General features: G+C 42.2%; 1 protein-coding gene across 22 annotated transcripts in view; it reads left to right on the top strand.

Annotated features, from left to right (window-relative positions):
- NCKAP5 (NCK associated protein 5) overlaps window positions 1–24,812 on the top strand; it is a 930,794-nt gene that overhangs the window by 822,415 nt on the left and 83,567 nt on the right. For all 22 annotated transcript variants that reach the window (XM_053253151.1, XM_053253227.1, XM_053253159.1 and 19 more), the window contains one exon: window positions 24,047–24,364. In XM_053253151.1, the coding sequence (XP_053109126.1) occupies window positions 24,047–24,364 (318 nt within the window). The remainder of the gene's footprint in view (window positions 1–24,046; window positions 24,365–24,812) is intronic.

Below are 24,812 nucleotides of genomic sequence, written 5' to 3'. Positions count from 1 at the left end.
TGTACAGAAGAATTTTTTTAGCTCTGTGCAAACTTTTAATAGATGGATTTTTAAACAGAAGTTTCGTTTACAGGAAAATGCAAAGAAATAATTCAGGTTAAGGCATAAAATTTTTTAGTAGTTTTGTAAGACAAATGTGTAATGTTTGAAGTTCTGGTGAGAATGAAATATGATACAGCAGTATTTATTGAACACAGTTAACTGCCAAGTACTGTTTTGCAGGGAGCATCCTAACAAATGGTGGTACATATTAGTGATCAAAGAACTGAGGTCTGAAATGCTAATTGGCTTCTTTTGACCAATGGCTGACAGCCAACATTGCAGGCTGTCCTGACCTGAAGGCACAAGCAGCACAAGCAGTTATCTGTGATAGCAATATTTGTCGAGACACCAATAAAAACAGCTTTTGATAGGGAGTCATGCCATAGCATCACCTGCTATTCTGTGGTGCACCCCTCAAATTGGCCAGTACTGTTACTTAGGCCAGACAAGTTTATTGGTTGCTCTTCCCTAGGTTTTCCATTCTCCCAGTATTGGCTTAAGTAAAATTAACCCAAGAGTTTTTATTCTCAATACTTAAAGATCCCTCCAGTAATAATAACAGGGCTTTGTGTATGTTGCAATTCTGTAAGAGCAAAGAAAATCTACACAATTTGGTACTAGCCACAGAACTCAGCTTCCTGAGAATTTCAGTTCTCAAATACAAATGCAGTGCTAGAAAAAGTTTGTGAACCCCTTAGGATGGTCTGTATGTTAGCACAATTCTTATGCTAAACATGATTAGATCCTAAGCTAAACCCTGATAAGAGAGAAAGCCAACCCTATTGAATGGAGAGGAGAGCTGTTCATGTGGTAGCAAGCATGACTTGTCCCCTTAACTAATCAGGGTTTGCCCTGGTTGCATTTGAATGGGAGACTAGAAGTGTGAGCACTGTAAAATGTTCCCCTCAGGGGATGGAGCCGCTCTGGGAAGAGCATCTAGGTTCCAAGTTCCCTCCCTGACTTCTCCAAGATAGGGCTGAAAGAGATTGCTGCCTGCAACATTGGAGAAGCCACTGCCAGTCTGTGTAGACAATACTGAGCTAGATGGACCTATGGTCTGACTCTGTATATGGCAGCTTCCTATGTTCCTAAGGGCATACTATTTTAAGTTATTCTATGAGCCATTATGTTGTCGCTTAATATGTGCCATTATGTTGTTGCTGCAGTCAGTGAAGCACACTGAGCCTTGAACCAATGTGGATACTTGCTATAGGTCACCTAAATAACAATGCGTGTGTGGGGGGTGGGGGGGAGAACTCATTTGCACCTTAAAGGCTAACAGATATACTGTGGCATATCCTGAGTTGGTGGGTATATATCCAAAGGGGTACAGAGAAAGTGGGACAAATGTTTTACAAAGGGAAGACAAAAGGCTAAGAGATAGCACTAGGTGTGTCACATTACTATGTAGCATGCTAATGGACACAAGATTCATTCAGTCTGGGTATGGCCCACTGGTGATGAATTGGTACTATATGAAACAGCAAAAACACTTAAAGTCGGCAATTATTTTCAGTAATAAGAAAGCCACTCCCAGTGTTTGTTGGGCCTGAGTGCTAGAGTATCACATACGTTGATGAACTCATCTGGAGCCTGGCTTTTAAAGCCTGGCTGAATGTTGTAGATAGAGGCATTGCTCTGTTGGTTTGTTATATTAAATCCTGGGCCACCTTTAAGACTTAACACATTTATTTGGCATAATCCATCATGGGTCAGAGCCTACTTTGTCAATAGCAATAAGGGCTATTTGTCAATACCTAAGTTCATAAGTCTATGAGAGACAAAAGTTTGGGCGGTATATAAGTTTGATGAAAATATATACCCATTATACATACACACATACTTTGCTTGACATCCAGACTAACATTGTGCATGCTGAATAACATTGTGAGCGCAGCAGGAAAGGAGTGATTTTCCTTGATTCTCCCTTTCTTCTGCAACCATTTGAAAATAGGTCCCACAGGGCTGCAGGACCTCAAGGGACATATTTTCAGGAGGCAAAGAGGGATGCAGAGGGAAGTAGGGATTGGTGAATCTCACAATTCCTGTATTGCACACTCACAATAGTCTGGATGTCATCCTCTGAGTACAGAAAGAAAAAGAAAATCATTGTTATTTTTAAGCCACATACAGGGTGGACTCAGTGCAGAACCTTGATTGAAGCCAAGGTCCACAGAACCTCCCTCAGCCCCAGGCATGTGTGCTTCCCCCTCCCATCAGCATGTAAGTGTCTACTAGAGTTAGAAGATGCCAAGATAGGTTATGTCACCCAAAGCCACCAATCTCAGCATATCTTTCCATATTTGCTTTAGAGATCCAAGGATTCAAATCTCAGGCTGTCTGAGGGGGGGGGGGAGAGTTTAGGATAAATCTGAGATTAAAGGTTTCGGACATCGTGACCCACCTCAGCATATCCGAACATAGTTGTAGACACTTGTATGTGGATGGGAGGGGAAAGCATGCATTCCCAGGTCTGAGGAAGATCATACAGACTTGTTTCAGTGGAGGTTTCTCGCTAAGCCTAACCTGCCCCAGTCTCTAGATATCACAGGACTACTACATTATGATTTGCATATTGTCACACTGCTACAATCTGCCTTATTTTTATCCATTGTATAGAGAATTATGTTTTTCCACCATACAATTATGTTTTGAAATAGCAAAATCTTTCATTTGCCTAAATATTCCTTGTATAAATAGTTAATGTGGCTGATTGTCTCAATCTCAGACAGAACTATCATTATGTAATGGAAAATTGAGCTCCACTATGTTGATCTAGGCTGGCAGATGACTGAATGTTTTCAAAAAATACTTTTTGGAAGTACTGGAAGTACTTTGGTAGACATTGTTAACAGGGTTTTGTGAAAATGGTGGAATGTCGAAATAACGCTATAGTTGAGGTGAATACACATGTAATAATTATTTCTGTAAGTTGAAGATTATTGAAAAATTCTATTCTTGAATAGTAGGTATCTAGCACGCATTAGTGCCTTCTAAATAATGTCAAGTTACTCGTCACAGTCTGGCAAAGACAAATAATTGCTTTCTGCTTCTAAGAGATAGTACACATAGCACTTGTCTAATTGTAAATTCTACTGCCACATTACTGTGGCATGCAATTTAGCTGTCTCCCCTCTTTGTAGAACAGAGTAGTGTTGCGGATCATCTTCCTTGTTAGACATGGTTGGAGTTTGGGGGCGGGATTTTTTCCTGTTTTATTTCTTGACAAGGTAATGGCCCAGTTCAGAAATAACACTAAAAATCCATCTTATTTATTTATTATTTCTCTGTGTAAACCGCTCTGAGCCGTTTTTGGAAGGGCGGTATAGAAATCAGTCAATCAATCAATCAATCATCATTATTTATTTTTATTTATTTATTTATTTGATTTCTATACTGCCCTTCCGAAATGGCTCAGGGCTCTACAATTAAATGGCTCTAGAATTACAATTACAATTAATGGCTCTACAATTAAAACAGAAACCATTGAAACCAATAACAATTAAAACAGAAATATAAATATAAACACCAGTTAACAATTAAAACATCATAAAAACAATTAAAGAATCAGAACAATTAACCCCTGAAAACCAGGTTACAGCATTAAAACAATTAAAACTAGTTAAAAATCCTGGAAGGCCAGGCCAAACAGATAGGTTTTAAGGACTTCCTTGAAGGCAATAAAGAATTAAGAGTGCATTCCACAGCCCACGAGTAGCTACATAGAAGGTCCGTCTCTGAGTCGCCACCAAATGAACTGGTGGTAACTGGAGATGGACCTCCTCAGATGACCTTAACTTGTGGTAGGGATCATGTAGAAGAAGGCACTCTCTAAGATAACTCGGAGCCAAGCCATTCAGGGCTTTAAAGGTAATAACCAGCACTTTGTATTTTGCCCGGAAACATACTGGCAGCCAGTGTAACTGTTTCAAAACAGGAAAAATATAGTCTCTCCAGATTGCCCCAGAGACCAATCTGGCTGCCGCATTCTGAGCTAACTGAAGTTTCAGGACTACGTACAAAGGCAGCCCCACGTAGAGCTCATTGCAATAGTCAAGCCGGAAGGTTACCATCTGGTGCACCACTGTTTTGAGGTCATCCTCTTCAAGGAATGGGTGCAGCTGTCGAATCAGGCGAAGCTGATAGAAAGCACTCCTGGCCATATCCTCCACCTGAGATATCAGGATGAGGCCTGGGTCCAGGAGTATGCCCAAGCTGCGCACCTGCTCATTCTGGGAGCAGGTGCTATATAGTGCTATGTAATGTAGTGCTATATAATCAAGCGTGCCAGCCACCTGTTTGCATGATCTCCCATCATTGTGCTCGTGAGAAGCAAAGATATAAAGTTTCTACTTTCACTTTAGAACAAACCATAGAACTGCTTTATGGGGGAGCTACTAGACTCGGCTCTGCTTTTGGAAGCTCAGGTGAAAGTGGTGGCCAGGGGTCCCTTTGCACAGCTTGAGCTGCGTCCCTTTCTCAAGAAGGCAGATCTGGCCACAGTTACCCATGCCTTAGTCACGTTGTGCCTGGATTAATGAATACTGAATATTGAAGAATATTCGGAAACTTCAGTTGGTGCAGTTGGTGCAGAATGCAGCTGCCAGGGTTCTCTCTGTAACTGGTCGTTCAGAGCATATCACACGTATTCTGAAAGAGCTGCACTGGTTGCCAGTTTGTTTCCAGATCCAATTCAAGGTTCTGGTTATTACCTTTAAAGCCCCAGGCCCTGGTTCTAAGATACTTAGTGAAAAGTATATCAACAGTTCCTCCTTTATATGTGGCATTTATTTATTTCAAAGCCGCTTTTGATTCTATCCCTAAATCTCGACTCTGGAGCAAATTGGCTAATACTTCCATAGACCCACGACTACTCTTCCTCATCCGTATGCTATATGAAAACACCTCATTGAGAGTAAAGTGTAATAATAAAGGCCACTTATCTGAATCTGTGGCTACGCAGAAAGGGGTTAAGCAAAGATGTATTTTAACTCCCTTTCTGTTTAATTTTTACATTAATTTCTTAATCCCCTCTTAGACAACCCTGACATCTATAAGCCTAAGCTAGCTGGTAGACCCATCTTGATTTTACTTTATGCCGATGTCGCGGCCAAACTATCAAGAACACTAGTTGGAATGAGGAGGGTGCTACAAAAACGCACACAGTTCTTTGAAGAGGAGTTGCTTGTTATAAATACACAAAAGACCAAGGTCATTGCCAAGAGACCAAAAGAACATAAATGCCAAATTAATGGGTGCAAGGTCGAGCAGGTTAAGACCTATAAGTACCTGGGTCTAGTTTTCATGCAAAAGTTTTGTGGGGCCCACAATGTGAATATGCGGCAGCCAATGCACAGAGGAGTGCATCTGCTGTACTCAAATTCTTTCACACTAATGGGGGACATTACATTCCTGCGGCGGTTAGGGTGTATCAGGCTAAAATATGGGCACAAATGTACGGGGTTCAGATCTGTCCCACCTGTAATTTTAAGCCCTTAGAAGTGGTGCAATCTGGATTTCTTCGTGCCATTTTCCAAGTCCCCAGATGCGTATCAAATGCTATCTTGTGTTTAGAAACAGGGTTGACCAGAGTTGAGGCACAGGCATGGCTTCATACATTTAACTACTGGCTTAAATTATATTCCTGGCCCCAGGGCCTTGCCCCCTTGGTTCTAAAAGATGAGTTTCACTCATTCTGGTGCAAGAGCCTCTATGACAATTTGGGCAGATATGGCTTCTCACTGCAATATTTATTGGCTTTGGGTCATGATGCTGCCAAAGAAATTATTAAACAGAGTGTGGCAGATATGGAAAAGCAATTGGATTTAAGTCTGGTTATCACCAGTAGCACTTTAGGTGGTTTTTCAAACTACCCTCGACCAGGTGCATATCTCACCCACTTGACCACCTTAAACCAGCCTTTTCACTGGCACAGTTTAATGTCTTGCCTTCTGCCATTTTGGATGGCAGATTTAAGGGGATACCGCTAAGGAACTGGTTATGTCCATGTGGTTCGGATGACATTGAATCTGTCTTACACGTTCTTTTACACTGTGCCTGTTATAGGGGCATTCATACTATCTGGATTGAACCATTTTTAAAAAAATAAGCCTGGTCAATTAGAAGAGTATGATCAGAAGAGCAGTCCTTCAGTGCCCCCCCAGGACCAAATATTGGCCCAAAATGGTGGGTTTTTTGTTTTTTAAAATAAATTGACTGAAAAATGACACACACACCCAAATGCAATTAAAAGCAGGGCAAAGTGCCCTAGGGATGTGCAAAAAATTTCGGGCACAGATCGATCTGTGCCCAAAATGAGCAATTTCGGGTGATTTGGGGCTGAACCGAATCACCCTCGATGTCCCCCGATAGTTTTCGGGGCCGAGCTGAATCACCCGAATTTCGGGGCCGAAAAATTCGGGTGATTCGGCTCGTGACCAATTTTGGGAGATTTTTTGAAGTTTTAGTGACTTTGGGGCAGTTTGGAGACATAGCATGGGATCTGGGCAAAAAGAGTGGGGTGGGGTGGTAGTGCCTAATGGGTGCAGGCTACCACCCCAATTTCAGGGTGATAGGGCAACGGGCTGATTTTTGGGAAATTTTTGAAGTTTTTGTGTCTTAGGGGCAGTTTGGGGGCAGAAAGTGTATCTGCCCCAAAAGGGTGGGGTGGGGTGGGGTGGTAGTGCCTAATGGGTGGAGGCTACCACCCCAATTTAAGGGGGATTGGACAAAGGGCTGATTTTTGGGGAATTATTGAAGTTTTTGTGTCTTAGGGGCAGTTTGGGGGCAGAAAGTGTATCTGCCCCAAAAGGGTGGGGTGGGGTGGGGTGGTAGTGCCTAATGGGTGGAGGCTACCACCCCAATTTCAGGGGGATTGGGCAGAGGGCTGATTTTTTGGGAATTTTTGAAGTTTTGGTGTCTTTGGGGCAGATTGGGGGCAGAAAGTGGATCTGCCCCAAAAGAGTGGGGTGGGCTGGTAGATAGTGCCTAATGGGTGGAGGCTACCACCCATCCCCAATTTCAGAGTGATTGGGCAGAGGGCTGGATTTTGGTGAATTTCTGAGGTTTTTCTTCATAAGGTGCAGTGTGCTAGATTGATATTCATAGTAAATGAGAGTGTGAAAAAGTGAAAGTGGGGTCATGAGAGTTCTTTAATTGAAAAAAATCTCATCTGCTATCATTGAATGAGAATTCACACCTCAGAAAATAAGGGAAAACATCCCTTCAGAAAAACTTCTGTGGTGTGAATTCTCATTCAATCCTCCATAAGCATTTGAGGATTTGCCCTCCTCATTTTACTATACTCCCTCCGCTAAACCTAATAACTCATGTCTCAATCCCCAAAACATATTTTTCTTCTCCCCTCCTCCACAAGTGTCATCTTCTCTCCAAATTCTTTAAGCGAGGAGTTGCTCCTCAAGCTTTCACCCTATCTGCGCACAAGGTGTGCAGCCTCTTCTCAACACAAAAAGTCAAAGACATCTCAGCTGGAAATTATTGGCTACCACCAGGGGTCCATCTGCACTCTGTGCATGCTCAATCTCTATGCAACAGGATGAGGGGGAGACTGGTGCGGCAGCCCCCACAATTCTAGTTCCTAACATGGCTCATGGAAAGACTGACAGAGAGATATGATGAAATAAATAACAGTTCTATCTTCCCCCTTATGTTATAAAGCCATTTAGGAGCGGTATATAAATGTAAGTGCTATTGCTAAATAAATTTATATAGTGTCAGAGGTTTCATCCCAGATATATCACATCACTGTCACTGGAATACTGTCTCTTTTCCATTCTAATTACATTCTAACTACATTCTGATTTTAAGGATATATGCCAAGGCCAACTATCACACTTGCTCAAGAAGGTCATCAGAGAAGTTCTAAATTATATTCCAGAAGTAATGGCTGGTGTACATTTTTTTCTGTCTTCAGTGAAACTTAGAACTATGCAAAACACATTATGAGACAAACACAGTACATAAGAACATAAGAACAGCCCTGCTGGATAAGGCCCAAGGCCCATCTAGTACAGCATCCTGTTTCACACAGTGGCCCACCAGATGCTGCTGGAAGCCACAGCCAGGAGTTGAGGGCATGCCAGGAGTTGAGGGCATGCCCTCTCTCCTGCTGTTACTCCCCTACAAATGGTACTCAGAGGCATTCTGCCTTTGGGGCTAGAGGTGGCCTATAGCCCTCCGACTAGTAGCTGTTGAGAGACCTCTCCTCCATGAAGTTATCCTAACCCCTCTTAAAGCCATCCAGGTTGTTGGCTGTCACCACATCTTGTGGCAGAGAATTCCACAAGTTGATTATGTGTTGTGTAAAAAAAGTACTTACATTTGCTGGTCGTAAATTTCCCGGCAATCAATTTCATGGGATGACCCCTGGTTCTAGTGTTCTGTGAGAGGGAGAAGAAGAATTTCTCTCTATCCACTTTCTCCACTCCATGCATGATTTAATAGAACACTATCATGTCTCCCCGCAGTTTAGTTTTTCTAAACTAAATAGCCCCAGGTGATGTAAGCCCCTGATCATCTTGGTTGCTTTCTTCTGCGCCTTTTCCAGTTCTACAATGTCCTTTTTTAGATGTGGTGACCAGAACTGTACACAGTACTCCAGGTGTGGCCACACCATAGTTTTGTATAAGGGCATTATAATATTAGCAGTTTTATTTTCAATCCCCTTCCTAATGATCCCTAGCATGGAATTGGCCTTTTTCACAGCTGCCGCACATTGAGTTGACACTTTCAATGAGCTGTCCACCACAACCCCAAGATCCCTCTCCTGGTCCGTCACCGACAGCTTAGATCCCATCAGCATATACTTGAAGTTGGGGTTTTTCATCCCAATGTGCATCACTTTACACTTGCCAGCACTAAACCACATTTGCCATTTTGTTGCCCACTCCCCCAGTTTGGAGATATCCTTTTTGAGCTCCTCATAATCCATTTTGGATTTCACTACCTGGAAGAGTTTGGTATTATCTGCAAATTTGGCCACATCGCTGCTTATCCAGCGTGGTGTAGTGGTTAGAGTGCTGGACTAGGACCGAGGAGACCTGAGTTCAAATCCCCATTCAGCCATGAAACTAGCTGGGTGACTCTGGGCCAGTCACTTTTCTCTCAGCCTAACCTACTTCACAGGGTTGTTGTGAAAGAGAAACTCAAGTATGTAGTACACCACTCTGGGCTCCTTGGAGGAAGAGCGGGATGTAAATGTAAAAATGATAATACGAATAAGAATACTTCTAGAACATTTATAAAAAGCACCAATCCCAGTACAGATCCCTGGGGGACCCCCACGTCTTACTTCCCTCCATTGTGAAAACTCTCCATTTATCACTATCCTCTGTTTCCTGTCCTTCAACCAGTTAGCAATCAACACATATACTTGTCCCCTTATCCCATGACTGCTAAGTTTCCTCAGGAGTCTTTGATGAGGAATTTTGTCGAAAGCTTTTTAGAAGTCCAGGTATACGGTACTATGTCAACTGGATCACCTTAATCGACACACTTGTTGACACTCTCAAAAAATTGCAAAAGTTTTGTGAGGCAAGATTTCCTTTTGCAGAAGCCATGCTGGTTCTCTCCCAGCAGGACCTGTTCGTCTATGTGCTTTACAATTTTATCTTTAAGAATGCTTTCCATCAGTTTGCATGGAACAGACGTTAAACTAACCGGCCTGTAACTTCCCGGATCGCCCCTGGATCCCTTATTGAAAACCAGTGTTACATTTGCTACTTTCCTGTCCTCCGGTACAGAGCCTGATTTCAGAGATAAGTTATGTATTTTAGCAAGGAGATCGGCAATTTCACATTTGAGTTCTTTGAGGACTCTTGGATGGATGCCGTCTGGTCCTGGCGATTTGCTAGTCTTCAATTTTTCCAGACAGTTTAGAACATCATCTCTTGTCATTGCTATCTGACTCAGTTCTTTAGCCTCCATCCCCGAAAAGCCTGGTTCAGGAACAAGTATGTGCTCAGTATCCTCTGCCATGAAGACAGACACAAAGAACTCATTTAGCTTCTCTGCAACCTCCATATCCTCCTTAATAATCCCTTTCACTCCCTCATTGTCTAATGGTCCAACCGCCTTTCTGGCAGGTTTCCTGCATCTGATGTATTTAAAGAAGTTTTTGTTATTCCCCTTGATGCTTTTAGCTAAATGCTCCTCAAACTCTCTTTTTGCCTCCCTTATTGTCACCTTTTGGTGGATCCGTGTTCCTTTCTCTTCTCTCCATTTGGACAGGCCTTCTAATTTTGGAAGAAAGTCTTCTTCCCTTTTATGGCTTCCTTGACATTACCTGTTAGCCATGCTGGCATCCTCCTGGGCTTAGTGGTACCTTTCTTCCTTTTGGGTATACAATCTAACTGGGCTTCTAGTATTGTGGTTTGAGTAAACTCCATGCATTCTGGAGTGAAGTGACTTTCCTGATTTTCCCTTTCAACTTTTTTTTCACCATACTCCTCATTTTGGAGAAGTTTCCTTTTCTGAAATTCAAAGTGTCTGTGTTAGACTTCCTTGATGATTCTCTCCTCACATGTATGCTGAATTTGATCGCACTATGGTTACTGTTCCCTAAGGGATCTATGACACTGACTTCACGCACCAGGTGCCACTCAGAATTAAGTCCAAGGTCGCCTTCTCTCTGGTTGGTTTCAAGACCAACTGTTCTAGGGCACAGTCATTCAGTGTATCTAGAAATCTGACCTCTTTGTCATTTGACAGTAAATTGAATTTACCCAGAAATTTGAATATGAATTTACCCAGTCTATGTGTGGGTAATTCAGGTCACCCATTATTACTGCTTTGCCTCTCCTTGAAGCCTCCCTGATTTCCTCCTGCAACTCCCAGTCACTGTCAGCATTTTGATCCAGAGGGCGATAGCACGTCCCCAGTAGCACATTTCCTTTCAGGCCTTGTATTGTCACCCACAGGGTTTCTGTGGAGGACTTTGGTCCACCTAGGTTTTCCACCTTGTTAGATTCTATCCCTTATTTAACATACAGTGTTACTCTACCTCCAAGGTGCCTCTCCCTGTCCTTTCTATAGAGTTTATATCCAGGGATAACAGTGTCCCACTGGTTCTCACTGTTCCACCATGTTTCTGTTATGCCCACTATATTTATTTTTGTGTTAGCAACCAAGCACTCCAGCTCCCCCATCTTGGCTCTGAGACTTCTGGCATGGGCATATTAGCACTTATACGCTGAATCTCTTCCCTGATGTATGCTATTCTTTTGACTCTTTGACCTGCTGGCACAGGCTCCCGTCTGCTCTTTATGTATTTCTGCTCTGTCCCCTTCTGTTTCATCTGAATGCTCTGCACCCTCGCACTTTAAAGGATGCCGAATCAGATACTTCCCAGCTCCTGGCTATTCCCCAGGTGTCATTTTAAAAGCTGCTCTACAACCTTTTTGATTTTAAGTGCCAGCAGTCTGGTTCCATCTTGGTTCAAGTGCAGCCCATCCCTTTTGTACAGGCCTTGATTGCTCCAAAATGTATCCCAGTGCCTAACAAATCTAAAGCCCTCCTCACGGCACCAACGTCTCATCCATGCATTGAAACCCCTCAGCTCTGCCTGTCTCACTGTACTTGCGCGTGGAACAAGTAGCATTTCTGAGAATGCTACCTTGGGGGTCCTGGACTTCAAAATGCTACCTATCAGCCTAAATTTGGCTTCCAGGACCTCCCGACTGCATTTCCCCACATCGTTGGTGGCGGCGTGCACCACGACAGCCGTCTCCTCCCCAGCACTGCCTAGGAGCCTGTCTAGATGCTGCGTAATGTCCGCAACCTTCGCACCAGGCAGGCAAGTCACCATGTGGTCAACACGAGAGTCACAAACCCATCTCTCTATCCCTCTAATGATCGAATCACCCACTACAAGGAGGCCCCCACCCCCCAGAGGAGTATCCCCTGTGCGGGAGGATATGGGCTCATCATCCACAGAAGAGGTCCCTTCTAAAGGAGCATTTCCCTCTTCCTCAGACCAATGTCCTCCTTCTCCAAGACCTTCATTCTCCCTGACAGCAGAGGAGCTATCAGCCCTGGAGTGGGATGCCTCTACCACAACCCTGAAGGTCTCATCCATCCAGTAGTAGACAAGCTGTAAAGTTTGGACTTTTGTTTCAGGAACTTTCATCTGTGTTGTGCAGACTGGGTTAAACATTACATAAGAACAGCCCTTTGGATCAGGCCCAAGGCCCATCTAGTCCAGCATTCTGTTTCACACTGTGGCTCTGGGAGACTCACAGGCAAGAGCTGAAGGCATGTCATCTCTCCTGCTGCTGCTCCCCTACAACTAGTATTCAGAGGGATTCTTATATTACTGGACGAATACACATCTGAAACCACTGAAAAATCACAGCAAGTCTCCCACTCTTTCCCTCGGCAGCAGTTACTTACACTAAGTAACATAAACATTCTCAAGAAGTTGCTGTTATCCACACAATGGGGTTAATACCACCTTCTTATAAACCTTCTGAGGACATTAAATGGGGTCAGTGATGTGGGGAGCTTTTGATTGGACCAGTGCTTTATCTTTCTTGGAGCAGTGGCACTGGGGGAAAGCAGTAGCTGAGCAACACTATCTCCTGCAGAGTCACTCACCAGTTAAAACCAGAGCCTCTCCTCCCCCATGGATGTTAAAAAGCATGAGAGAGAAAATAGTCAAGGGATCAAGTCACAGGTCTCCTGTGTCATATGTGCATTGACCCCAATTACAGCATATGACACTTGGAGAATGCTCACATATGAGAATGTGGCTACTTTGCGTGACACCCCAAACTTGGATCTGCTGCAAAACTCAGTCACCTCTCTGTCATTTTGTTTCAAAAATAGAGTATAGCTGAATCTACATTACAACCTGTGGACAAACTGTGGGTTTTAATTAGGCATTAATTAATGGGCTCATTTGAACAGTATTATGCCACTAGTAACTGTTTTACAAAGATAGTACTGAGATACCAAAATAACTGCCTAGGGTATGAGATGAAGCTATTTTAATCAAACCTTTAAGTTCTACAATTTTATCCAACTATATTTCTACAAGGCAGCTGCCTTTTATTAGGCTGTGACAAATCTATGTTTGACATATTTGTTATTGCATATCTAACATTGTAGTCCCCCATGTTCTACATTGATTTAATTGCCAAATGCCTTTTCTGCCATTTCTGTTAGATTTGTCCTATATACGTTTGATGTAAAGATTTTACATCTGCCATGTTTCATCTGCCTTGGTTGAAAATATCATTGTAAAAAATGTGGAAAAAGACTGATCACTTGTAAAAGAAATGCTGTCCAAAAGTAATAATATAGAAGCATAATTTGGGGGTGGGGGTCGAGGGAAATATAGAAGACAGACTTACTTTTATGTTCTGAATATATGCACTTCCATTTTGATCTAGCCTTTCTCCATCTGCTAGAATTTGTACCTTATTTATTTATTTAATAAATTTGTATACCACCCACTACCGAAGTCTCTAGGTGGTTTACAGCATAAAACAAACCAAGAATTTAACAGTTAAAACATAAAATCAGTTTAAAATATCCACTAAAAAACCCCAACTAACTGAAAAGCTTGGCTGAAGCTTTTTATCAGTTTATATCAGTTTAAGGGATTCATTTTTCCCATTAAGAAGAATCATATTTGATAGTCATCTTTCAATTAGGCTGGCTGACATCCTAACTGAGGAAGCAGACATGCCTCAAGAATATGCACCTGTACCATTGAGAGTGTCGTAGCTGTGAAGCACAAAGGATAAATTTTCTCCGATTCCTGCTTCTGGAAATGTCCAACGCCACCTGAAAATGTGGCCCTGAAGGTTGTGCAGCTGGAGGAAGGTGGATTGGAGGAAATAATTCTGCCTTCAGAGGAAGGCACAAGCTGTGCCGAGTACCAGTTGCAGGGGAGTAACAGCAGGAGAGAGGGCATGCCCTCAACTCCTGCCTGTAGGCTTCCAGTGGCATCTGGTGGGCCACTTTGTGAAACAGGATGCTGGACTAGATGGGCCTTGGGCCTAATCCAGCAGGGCTGTTCTTATGTTCTAAGGCAGAATAAGAGAAAATAGTGCTCCCATCCTTCCCACTGCACAGCTAAGAAACTTTTGCCCAGCAAAGGACATGTTCCATGCTTTCTGGAGAACTTCCTGGGATGTGTTCACTTCTTATTTAGAATGTCAAGAACAAGGAAAACCTAAGGTGACCACATCTAGGAACATAGGAAACTGCCATATACTGAATCAGACCATTGGTCTATCTAGCTCAGTATTGTCTTCACAGACTGGCAGCGGCTTCTCCAAGGTTGCAGGCAGGAATCTCTCTCAGCCCAATATCATCTACTATGATATTGCCCCAAGTTATCCAAAACATAGACATTACAATATATATCTCTAAGCAAAATACATCTTTAAGCAAAAGCTCTCTGGGAGCTTTTGCTTAAAGCAATGGTGGGTCATCCCAGCAAAGAGTCACTTTTTAAAGTGGCGATTCTCTTAAATTTAGCAGCGGGAGAACTGTCCTGATCCAACCCCAGCACAGCCTCCCTTCAGTGGTTGTTGCTGGTGTCTGCCTTATAAACCCTTTTGGACAGGGAACCATTTTATTTATCAGTTATTTATTTTTCTGTGTAAACCACTCTGAGAACGTTTGTTGAAAAGTGATATATAAATACATTCACCACAATTTCAGGAAAAAGAGGGAAGATATTCATACACAACTAATTCTCTGGAAAAATTCAGATAACCAATAACATTCCCACCCCATCCACACGGTGGTGAGCTCTTGAATAACAAACTCCTCCTCCCCTCATTATTTACCTTTAATTAAAAAGATATGGTGTGAGATAACATGCAGTAAACATAGTCGCTGGCCTCAAGTGCAGTGTAATGTGGACCATGCCAATCCATCACCCCTTGACTGATGGTCAGGAAATGTGTTTCTAATTAACAAGTGCTTCCGGAGCACAGGTATGCTACTCAAAAGTATTTGTGCTCTTGATCAAAAGCTCAAAACCAGCCATGCTTGTTGCAACCTTGCAGCAGTGCAGGTGGATTGTGCAGGGAAGTGCAAAACATTTCAGCGTTGAAATGTTTTTTCAACAGACTGTTTCGAGTATTTCACGTTCAAAACAAAATACCCTCTAAATAAAGGGCTTTTTTCAAGCTTGGAACAGCTTGCCCCCATTTTGATCAAAACAAGATCCATTCCGATGTTTCAAGTGCCATTTTGGAGGCCTGTTTTTCCCTTGCTGATTGGTTTTCTGGCACTGGCTTCCTATTGGCTTGCGATATCCTTGCTTCTTGGGTGACGTGTTCCCATATAAATCAAGTGTTATGTTCTGAGCATATGCAATATATTGTGTCCCCATTGGAAAGGGGGAGGGAGGAGGGATGGAATTTCAAAATTTATTCAAAGGGACTGGGAGACAGAGAGAGCCCTTATGCCATTCTTGAAGAGGATACATCAGGAAAGAAGGAAGGTAGGTTTGATTTTGTGGTTTTCTCAGCATTTAGTGTAATATTCTGTGCTATTGCTGCTTTAACTATCTGGTTTTGCTGGATCTTAGATTGACAAGTTGTGGTTTGTTTTATTTGTGAAATTGTGTTGTAGAGAGAAATGGACTGTGGCAGCTCTCTATGTCTCTGTGTGTAACATGTCTTGGTAATTGCTGTGATGAACTCTATGGCCTTGAAACTAACTTGTGTTTCACACTCACTACTCTGGTCTGCTCTGCAATCTACATTGCAAGGTGTACTTAATCAAAATGTGGCTGAAGTTCCTCTAGAGCTTTTAGCTATGCTTACTGCTAAGGGTGCTGCTGTAGCAGCTGTTGCAATGCTAAAAACGTAAGAAGTCATAATTGTGTGTGAGAGAGGCAGTGGATTTTGGGCCAGTGGTTCTTTTTTGGCCATTTGGATTGTGTTTGAAATGAGGGACAGATTCTCTTCTACTGTGTACTTCTGCAGTGCCCTCTTAGCCTGCTCTCTCCACAGACGAGCAGCCGCTCGTAGCTGGGCAGCCAGATTGGCCGCCCACATGGCTGCCAGCTCGGTCACAGAGCTGGTGGGGGCTGCGGGGATCTGGGTCTCTGTGTCCCCCGAAGTTCCAGGATGCCCTGTGCAGCTGCACAGTTCCAAGCTGTTGCAGCACAAGATTGCCCAAAAACAGGCTGGGCGCCCTTAGCCCGCTTTTAGGCAGTCATGGGAATAGCCTCCCTGTCTAATTGTTTATTGGGTCTGTGTGAAGCTTCACCCAAATCTGAATACTCGGCACTGTCACCCTGGCATTACCACAATGCAATGCTGCACTTGCCCTTAAAGGAACCCAGCTCCAGGGGGTTCCTTTAAGGGAAATTGAGCCCTCTTGAGTCCCTGCACCATCTTGGAAGCTGTGTCCAGAGTCAGACAATGTGCTTTCCTCCTAGAGCTCCTAAGAGAGAAAACAAGAGAGAAAATGCTCCTAACACTGAGAAAAGCACAATACTGTGCAGAGCTCAGCACTCTCATGCTGAAGGTGCTTTGCCAAAGTGACCCCCCCATACACACACACACTTGAAAAACAGTGAAGATCACTGATCTATATTAAACTGAACGTTGCTGCTTGGCCAGAGTCAGCCATTATTTAAAGCCAGATTGGATCTTATTGGCTTCTCAGGACACCTGACCATACGAGCCTGAAAAGTACCCTTTCCAGCCATCTGCCTGGTGCTGTGAAACTCCAGAGATTAGGTCAGCAGTTACAATGTGCTACAAGCTGCTGCAGTGGCATAGGACGAACATCCTTTGGGACCCACCACTAGAGCCTGATTTTCCAGAGCCACACAAAGCCGCGCATTGATTCAACCTTATTAATTACCTGAAGATGAAATCTGTCTCACTGATGCCAGAATAAATGATTAGCATTTCCACTGAAAGTAATGTTCTCCCACCTCTGAATCTGTGAGGAGATGAGGCACAGGAGAATCTTTACTTTTAATTAGTTTTTCTGTGATTTTACCTCACTGCATTTCAGGCTGCTTTGGCTTTCAAACCAACAAATAAACAATTGGTTCATTTGGCTTTGACTAATTAGATCAAATTGTGCTGTAGCCCAACAGAAATAATCTACTTTAAAACTGACATTGATTTGGCAGAAATATATTAATTTGTGTGTTTGCTCGCTTGTTTTAGCATTTCCGAGAATGTCAAGGACAGGCAAATAAAGAGATCTGCTCCACCATCTGTAGTTTGAGATCTTCTTGCCAATAACACATGTAGTCTAATGATGTTTATTAGTGGTGTGTGTGTGTGTAAGTAGGAAAAAGACCTGTTCACATTGGAGATGTTATGGGGAGGGAAAAACCTAACATTTGAAAACGATCATGCTTCCTAGTGAACACTGTCACTTGCCTCAATTGCTATGGCAACATGGAAGACAAAGGGCCTTTCAGGGAGTCGAGGGGGCAATTGCCCCAAGCCCCCCCACCTTTGTTCATTATATGAATAACAACTTTGAACAAAATTGAAGAAGAGGCAAAGAAAATGAGTCCTCAGGTGGAAGCCACATCTTAAAATGAAAGACCCACAGCATGGAGACACAAATCAATTTTCCCAGATGGAAAAGGTAGGCTAACTGGAAGAGACAAGTTCAGGGTGGAAACTTACTATATTATATTAGACAAGTTTCAAATTGAACTGGAGAAGTACTCCTATGCTTACATAGAGGTTGTAAATGTGTTTTGGGTTTCCAGATTCCTAAAGTCAAGGTGCTCTAGATAGGAACACTGATGCTCTAGTGAAACCTTACCCAAAAGATCTCAAAATTTCTCGGTCCTCTGAACTAGAACATTTCATTTGGTTTGTAGATAATGCAGATAGATGGGGTAGATCTAATACTACACATAATGGCTTACATATTGTGCACCCAATAGTCATGCACCCAGGCGGGATGCTGGATCACTGCTTGCCTTGGGACTCACTAGTCCAGCTCTGCTGATAGCACAGGCAGGTGAGGCTCCATGGGAGTGCTGGGGGTCTGGCATAGCTGCTCTGATGCACAGCATTGCTTGCATGGAGCCTCCCCTGCATGGGCAGAGCCACCATTACGTGAATGGGTTCAAAGAACGCAGGCTGCTATGCTTCAGGGGCCGTGCCTCATGCCCCAGCCATGTTCCTGTGTCTGACGTCAGACACAGGGGTATTGTTTAGCTCGCAAATGGGGCCCCGGGGTCCCATTTATGAGCAAAATCCAGCCAGTGCCATGTTCGCAGCATGGCAGGAGTGGCTCTCCCCGCCTTTTCCGAGCAAAACCAGAGCTGGGTTCGCAGCATGGCCAGAAGTGACTCTTCCTGCCTTTAAAAGGTAGGGAGAGCCACTCTGGCCATGCTGTGAACGCAGCGCTGGCCAGACTTAGCTTGCAAACAGAGCCATGTGGGCCCATTTGCAGCCTAAGCTATGCCCTCTGCATCTGAGATGCAGGGGCCGTGGCTTAACAACGTGCCATATGTCTGACGTCAGACACGTCTGCCACAGGGGCGGGGCTAGGGGGGTCACGGCAACTGGCTGAACCCAGGCCGCTGCTGGTTTCCCCCCGCCCCTGCTTCCCTACTTGAACTAGCAGCAGAGATTGACTGGTGAGTTGTATGCAAGCAGAAAGCCTGCATCCTGCTTGGCTACGTGGATAACTGCATAGTATCTAAGCCACTGTTTTGAAGACAAATTACAATAATGAACTGGTTAAAGCTTTTCCAAATGTTACTATCGCTTACCACCTTTATCTAACTCTGCCCATTTCTAATGTGAAGGAGAAAGTGTTTTCCTCAAACCATCCTGATTAAAAATGAACTATGGTCAACAATACTGCAGCCAAGACTGTCATCATCATCATCTGTTCTCTTCTGAGACAAATGTCTTTTGATGATATCATATCTAAATTAGCTGCAAGGAAAAAGTAAGAAAAAAGAAGATATAACATTTTCAATAAACATTTTAAATCACATTTTAAATAAAGCAAAATTAGGGCAATTTACTGGGTTGTACTGAAATGTCAATACATATTGAAAACAATATGCAAGCCTTCAAGTTCTACAGAACTTGGGCAGCCTCATTAAAACAAGAGATGAGGGAAAGTGATAGAAGTTAGACTCAATCTAAAAGAACTTCTGTAATCATCTGGTATGATGCATTGTTATTATGTCTACACTTTGTATTTGTTTATATTCATTCATAAAACATGAAATAGAGGACCCCGTTTGCAGGAGTCCTATATTTTGCCCGTGAAACAAGTAATATAGCTTCGCCTTTCAATAATAAAATCTTAACTTACTGTTGTGTTAATTCCAATATCAATATATATGTTTTTTAAAGAGGTGTTATGCATATTTAGCATTTTTTTCAAACAGAAAAAATTACAGTGCTAGGGAATGCAGGGTGGAGGGGGCAGGGTGTGTGTGAACATTCTGCCCCTTGACCTCTCAGAGTCTTAAAAAGAAGACAAATGTCGGTCCAGTTCAATATTGATACATGGAAACCACTTCCATGTGACACAATCCCTTGATTCTGCAGCAAGGGTCTGAATACAGGGATAATATGGGTAGAATCAGTCAGTGGGGAATGAATGCAGGTTATGTTGCATACAAGGCTGACTGCATGGTTTCTAGAGAAAATATAATTTGTGCAAAGTAAGATGTTAGCAAACCTCTGAGATCTGTAACATGCATGAGGGATAAGAGAACTCAAAAGAGCCCTCTTTACTATGAGAGACCTATATAACGAATGGGACATGTTATAAAAGCATCCATTCTCAGAGACATATGATGTAGAAAGGGAAAAGATTTGTTTTAACATATTGAGCATCATCAGCAATACAAGATTTCTCACTGCACTATATTCTGAAGCCCTTTATTCAGTCTAATTTGAAACTGCCCAAGCAGAGAACTTCCAGCTTTTCCCTTGGGGGGACTCTGCCACAGCTTTAAAGAGCTTGCTGTCAGGAGATGTTATCAGACATTTAGCCTAAATTTTGTTCGGATTTTAGCTAGCATTCCTAAATATGTCTCTTGGGTATTTGCTTTTTAAGCTACATGTAAATTGCCATTACAATCCTTCAACTGCTGTTTGGCGATACAGGCACAAGGGGTGGCATATTCAAGTGACAGGGGCTATGTTCATTTGAACAAAGGCAAATAGCAACGGGTGATAACCAGAACATGCATCTTGCTTTTGAACCATTCTTGCTTTGTGTACATAAATACATTCCTCATTCTTTCTCCCCCCAAGTCACTCATGTTTGCTGAAACCATGTGAGAATATTAAGGAACACGACATATTAATATCTGCTCCTAGCCTTTTTCACACGTGGAGTGGGGAGAAGGGCTCACACACAGAATTCTCTCACCTCCATGAGTTGAACATAAAATGTGAAAGGCCTTTTGATTTCTTTTGAGCAAGTATTGTTTATAGTGGACAGAAGCATCTTGGGAAAGGAAGCAATGGCCTCTGCTCTGACACCGCTAATATGGTCAAAGGGGAATAGAAACCTCTTCTTTCTGCTTTATTTTAACAGTAAAAATAAAGCAAGAGTCTAAACCAGGCACCCCCAAACTGTGGCCCTCCAGATGTTGCTGAACTACAACTCCCAGCATCCCTAGACACAATTTTTTGTGGCTGGGTATGCTGGAAGTTGTAGTTCAGCAACATCTGGAGGGCCACAGTTTGGGGATGTCTGGTCTAAACTATTGTAGCAGGGAATATGTAAAATCAGAAAATATGTTTATGTTATAATTCTTAAACAATTATCCCATGTTTACACAGAATCAGTTCTGCTTATTTCAACAGGACTTACTCCCAAGTAAGCCTGAATAGGATTTCAACCTCAGATGCAACTGTGATAGAATTTAATATATCACAGCTATACTTGAAGTGCTATAGAACTGATACCAAATGTAGTATTTAAGAATTACTTCTTACTGTGGAGACTGGAAAAAGCATACTTCTAATTCCTTTCCTCAAATTCCTAACTGATGTCCTTCTCCGCAAACGAGATTGTTGGAAAGGGTCTGTACCTAGTGACTGAAAGAAGGGTTGTTTTCCTACTCTCTGCTGATGGTGATTCCCAGCCCAGGGAAAACAATACTGAATTATATACCACAAGCAGAAACCACCCTTACCACCACCACCACCACCACCACCACTGCAGTCTTCTGAAATGTGGCAGTAATGATATGAAGCAAAATTCCAGTTCTGCAGATAGCAAAAAATTCAGATGGTGCTTTCCTTATGAGGAGGGATCCATCATAAATGTGGGAGAAGAGAGAGAAGAGCTGCCATAGACAGACTGATTGCATGCACTTGTCTAGATTTTTGAACTCCAGGCACCAACCCATTTTCTCAGAGGGAAGAATTTAACAATGCAAAAAGAGTCTATTGTGGCTTAAGTCTGCATACCATGGAATAAATGCTTTGAGAACTGCAAGCATTCTTTGTGGAGGAGTAGGCTGCCTTTCTGTATGACTCTTTCTATAAGACTCCTGAAAGGAGTTTTCTGTGCTTTTATGTATATCACTCTCCTGTGTTCTAAATGTTTGTGTAAAGTTTTCTCCCTTGCAGTGCTTTCGAACAGAATCCATTTCATTGGCTTTCAATGAAATTCAATGACATTCTACATTATGTCGTAACTGCTTCTGTAGAGTTAAGTGTCTACTGGATACAGTGAAATGTGTGTTGTGTGTGTATATGTGTGTGTATAAATATATATTTACACACACACACACACACCACATGAACTGAACAATATAAAGGCCTGTTGATTATGATAATGATTAGTAGAAGTAGTTTGCTTTTATTTGCACAAACACCATGAATGAGTGTGAATATAAGTGCTAAAATGGTGCTTATATTCCGTGGCTAAACATCTGCACATATCGCGTTGATTAAACCAAGATCGACATACTATAGACCTTTTCTATGATTGGATGGCATGGTCACCAAATTCATTATTTGAATTCCAAATTCATTATTTGAATTTGAGGGATTCTCAAACTCCTCCACATTCACAATTATAAAAACCAATAATGAGAATAAAAAAGCCTGAGGAGACCACAGAAACATATCCCATTGCCTTCAATATCCACTTCTCCAGGTTGTAACAATGGTTATGTGACAAACATAGTTGGGTTTGGTTGAACCAACAGGCTGTTATAGATGTCACTTTCACAACCTTTGGGAAGAACTGAGTGGGGTTAATAGTTGGAGGTGGCCTAAGACATTTCACAGAACAAGCAAGCTAAGCCAAGTTACACATAGCCAAACTGACAAGAGATTAATAGCATTGCTTTGTTTAAGGTTTTAAAAACATAAATATCAGGAGCACAGTGGAGGCAAAAGGTTAAAATTTGCACCCCCACCACAGTCCTGATTTGCATTGCAGCCCTACACAGCGTATTAACACTAAAAATAACAAACACACAGGGCCAAATGACATGAGACCTAGCAGACATTACATTGTATGCAGTGTATGTACATATGTACTTGTTTTTGTGTAAATGGCTGTACGTACACTCATTTTCAAAATGAACCTGCTTACAAGCCCCTTAAATGCATGATAAAGGTCGGAAGTGTATTACTGTACATGCTTTGAACATGGGTGAATAACTCTGTGTGCATACAGATTGTATGTGCATTAAATATAACATGTGAATAGGACTGTGATTAATGTCACGTCTAATTTAGTTTTCATACATCCTCAGTTTGTTTCTATGAAGGAGAATGGGCTGAGCTGTCCGTAGTGCTGAAATGGCAATCAGCTGAGCTCCTGTTCCTACATAGAAGCAGAGTTATTACCTAATGAACCATGCTTTGTTGATCTTATATTTTGTAACCAGAAGTTCATGCTTGCTTAAGCAAATTCCAGTTAAGTTAAATTTGTTTAGTTGCTAGAATATCTTTTATTTTTATCTCTTTTATTGACTTATAGAAATAAACTAGTTATACAGCTTAGGTTATTCTCATTCTGCTCTGAGATTTATTCTGTATAACCTGTCACCCCACTGATTCTCCTAAGCCTTCTGTGCTGTAAGTTAGTGGGACTGAAATAAATTGGAATGCCCTAAGTTGAGCCTTGTAGCAAGGGCTAGATTTCCTGCCAAAGTCCCAAATATCCCAGACTGCTACATTTCCTAGGTAGTTGACAGTCTAGTTAGAAGGAAACAATCACTGGTAGTCACTAACTTTAGTAATAGCTAGGATTGAAGAGTTTTCCATGAAGACAATGAACCTAATCCTATCCTGGTTTGGATGAAGTCACCCCAGGGCAACATATGAAGTCTGAACAGTAATAGCGAAATGCTATTATGAGAGTCCCCATAGAAAAACAAAAGGCAATGACTGTAACAAAAGGTATCATCTTACCAACTGTGTCATTCTTTGGGCCTTGTTGAACAATAATACTTCAGTTTAAATTGAAATCTATTGCATGCTTAAGCACTTTGCTTAAGAAGATTATGAGTTGAGCATTTTTCTAATGTGTGTGTCTTAATCACAGAGACTGAAGTTAGCTATGCAGCATTTAGCTGCCCTGATTAATTATGTAGCGATTATTAATTCCAGTTGAGCGTGGAATTTTCTTTATTAAAGGGGGAAGGGGAAACATTGCTTCCAACATACTGGAAGACACAGTTACCATAACTCACAACTTCTTAAGATTTTTTAAAGCATATTATGCTGCCTTGTACTAGTTCATGCCATTGGTCCACCTAGAGCAGAGCTATATATTCTGACTAGCAGTGGTTTGCAAGGTCGCAGGCGGAATTCTTTTCCTGTCATAATATCTGTGATCCTTTTAACTGGAGATGATAGGTATTGAACTAGAAATCTTCTGCATCCAAAGTACGTGCTCTGTCACCCATTTCATTCCTCAAACCCAGTTTTTCAAGATGCCCTTTTTGTCCATAATCCCCTCTACTGCCTTTAAAAGTTATAGATATTTCTTTAGCTTTATTACATTAAACTCTGTTCCTGTATCTTAGAATCTTGCTGCCAAATGAGGACTCTGGATAGTGGAATAGGAACCTTCCCTCTCCCAGACTCAGGAAACCGCTCCGCTGGACGGCATGTTTCCCGACAAGAACTGGACACAGATACTGAAGTTTTCACATTACTTGAGCAAGCCTTCCCTCAGGCTCCTTCTGAGAAAGCCAAAACTCTTGAGCGAGAAGTGCCTTCAACAGCTAATAAGAATCAGGAATCTGTGGAAAATATAATTACTCATTCAACATCAGATCCTACCATGACTGCTAAAGGTGTACGACCTTTCCAAAGTCGCCTTCCAAAACCAGCTTCTGCAGGTAAAATGACAATTATGCTCGAAATTAGATTCTTTGTGCCCTGATGTCTGTTCCTATTAGCAAAGACCTGTACTAATGACATTGGATAAAAGGCATGTGAAATATACAGCCGAAAAAGACTCTTCATGTCACTGTAGAAGGTTAACAAGCTAGCAACCATGCTGAGGTTGGAATCTTGTTACATAAAATACTAATCTGTTATTTTATAGAGAGATCTGTATGACACATCATGTCTCCATGTAGCTCACAGATAGCATCTGATAAAGCCAAGGCAGGGCTGGTTTTGCTCTGCAACCAAAAAGAAACCCAGGAGTCTTCAGAAATGTCACAAATGGAGACCTGGATTTTCTTAAACATATAAAAAATGCCTGTATTATATGAATTAAAAAGCTAGTGGAACTTGGGAAATTGTTGGGCCATACTGCATATGCATGGGGAGGCAACGTGA

This window comes from Hemicordylus capensis, chromosome 1 (assembly GCF_027244095.1).
Source record: "Hemicordylus capensis ecotype Gifberg chromosome 1, rHemCap1.1.pri, whole genome shotgun sequence".
Classification (NCBI taxonomy): domain Eukaryota; kingdom Metazoa; phylum Chordata; class Lepidosauria; order Squamata; family Cordylidae; genus Hemicordylus; species Hemicordylus capensis.
The sequence above is the reverse complement of the archived record's forward strand: the minus strand, read 5'-3'. Positions and strand labels throughout refer to the sequence as shown.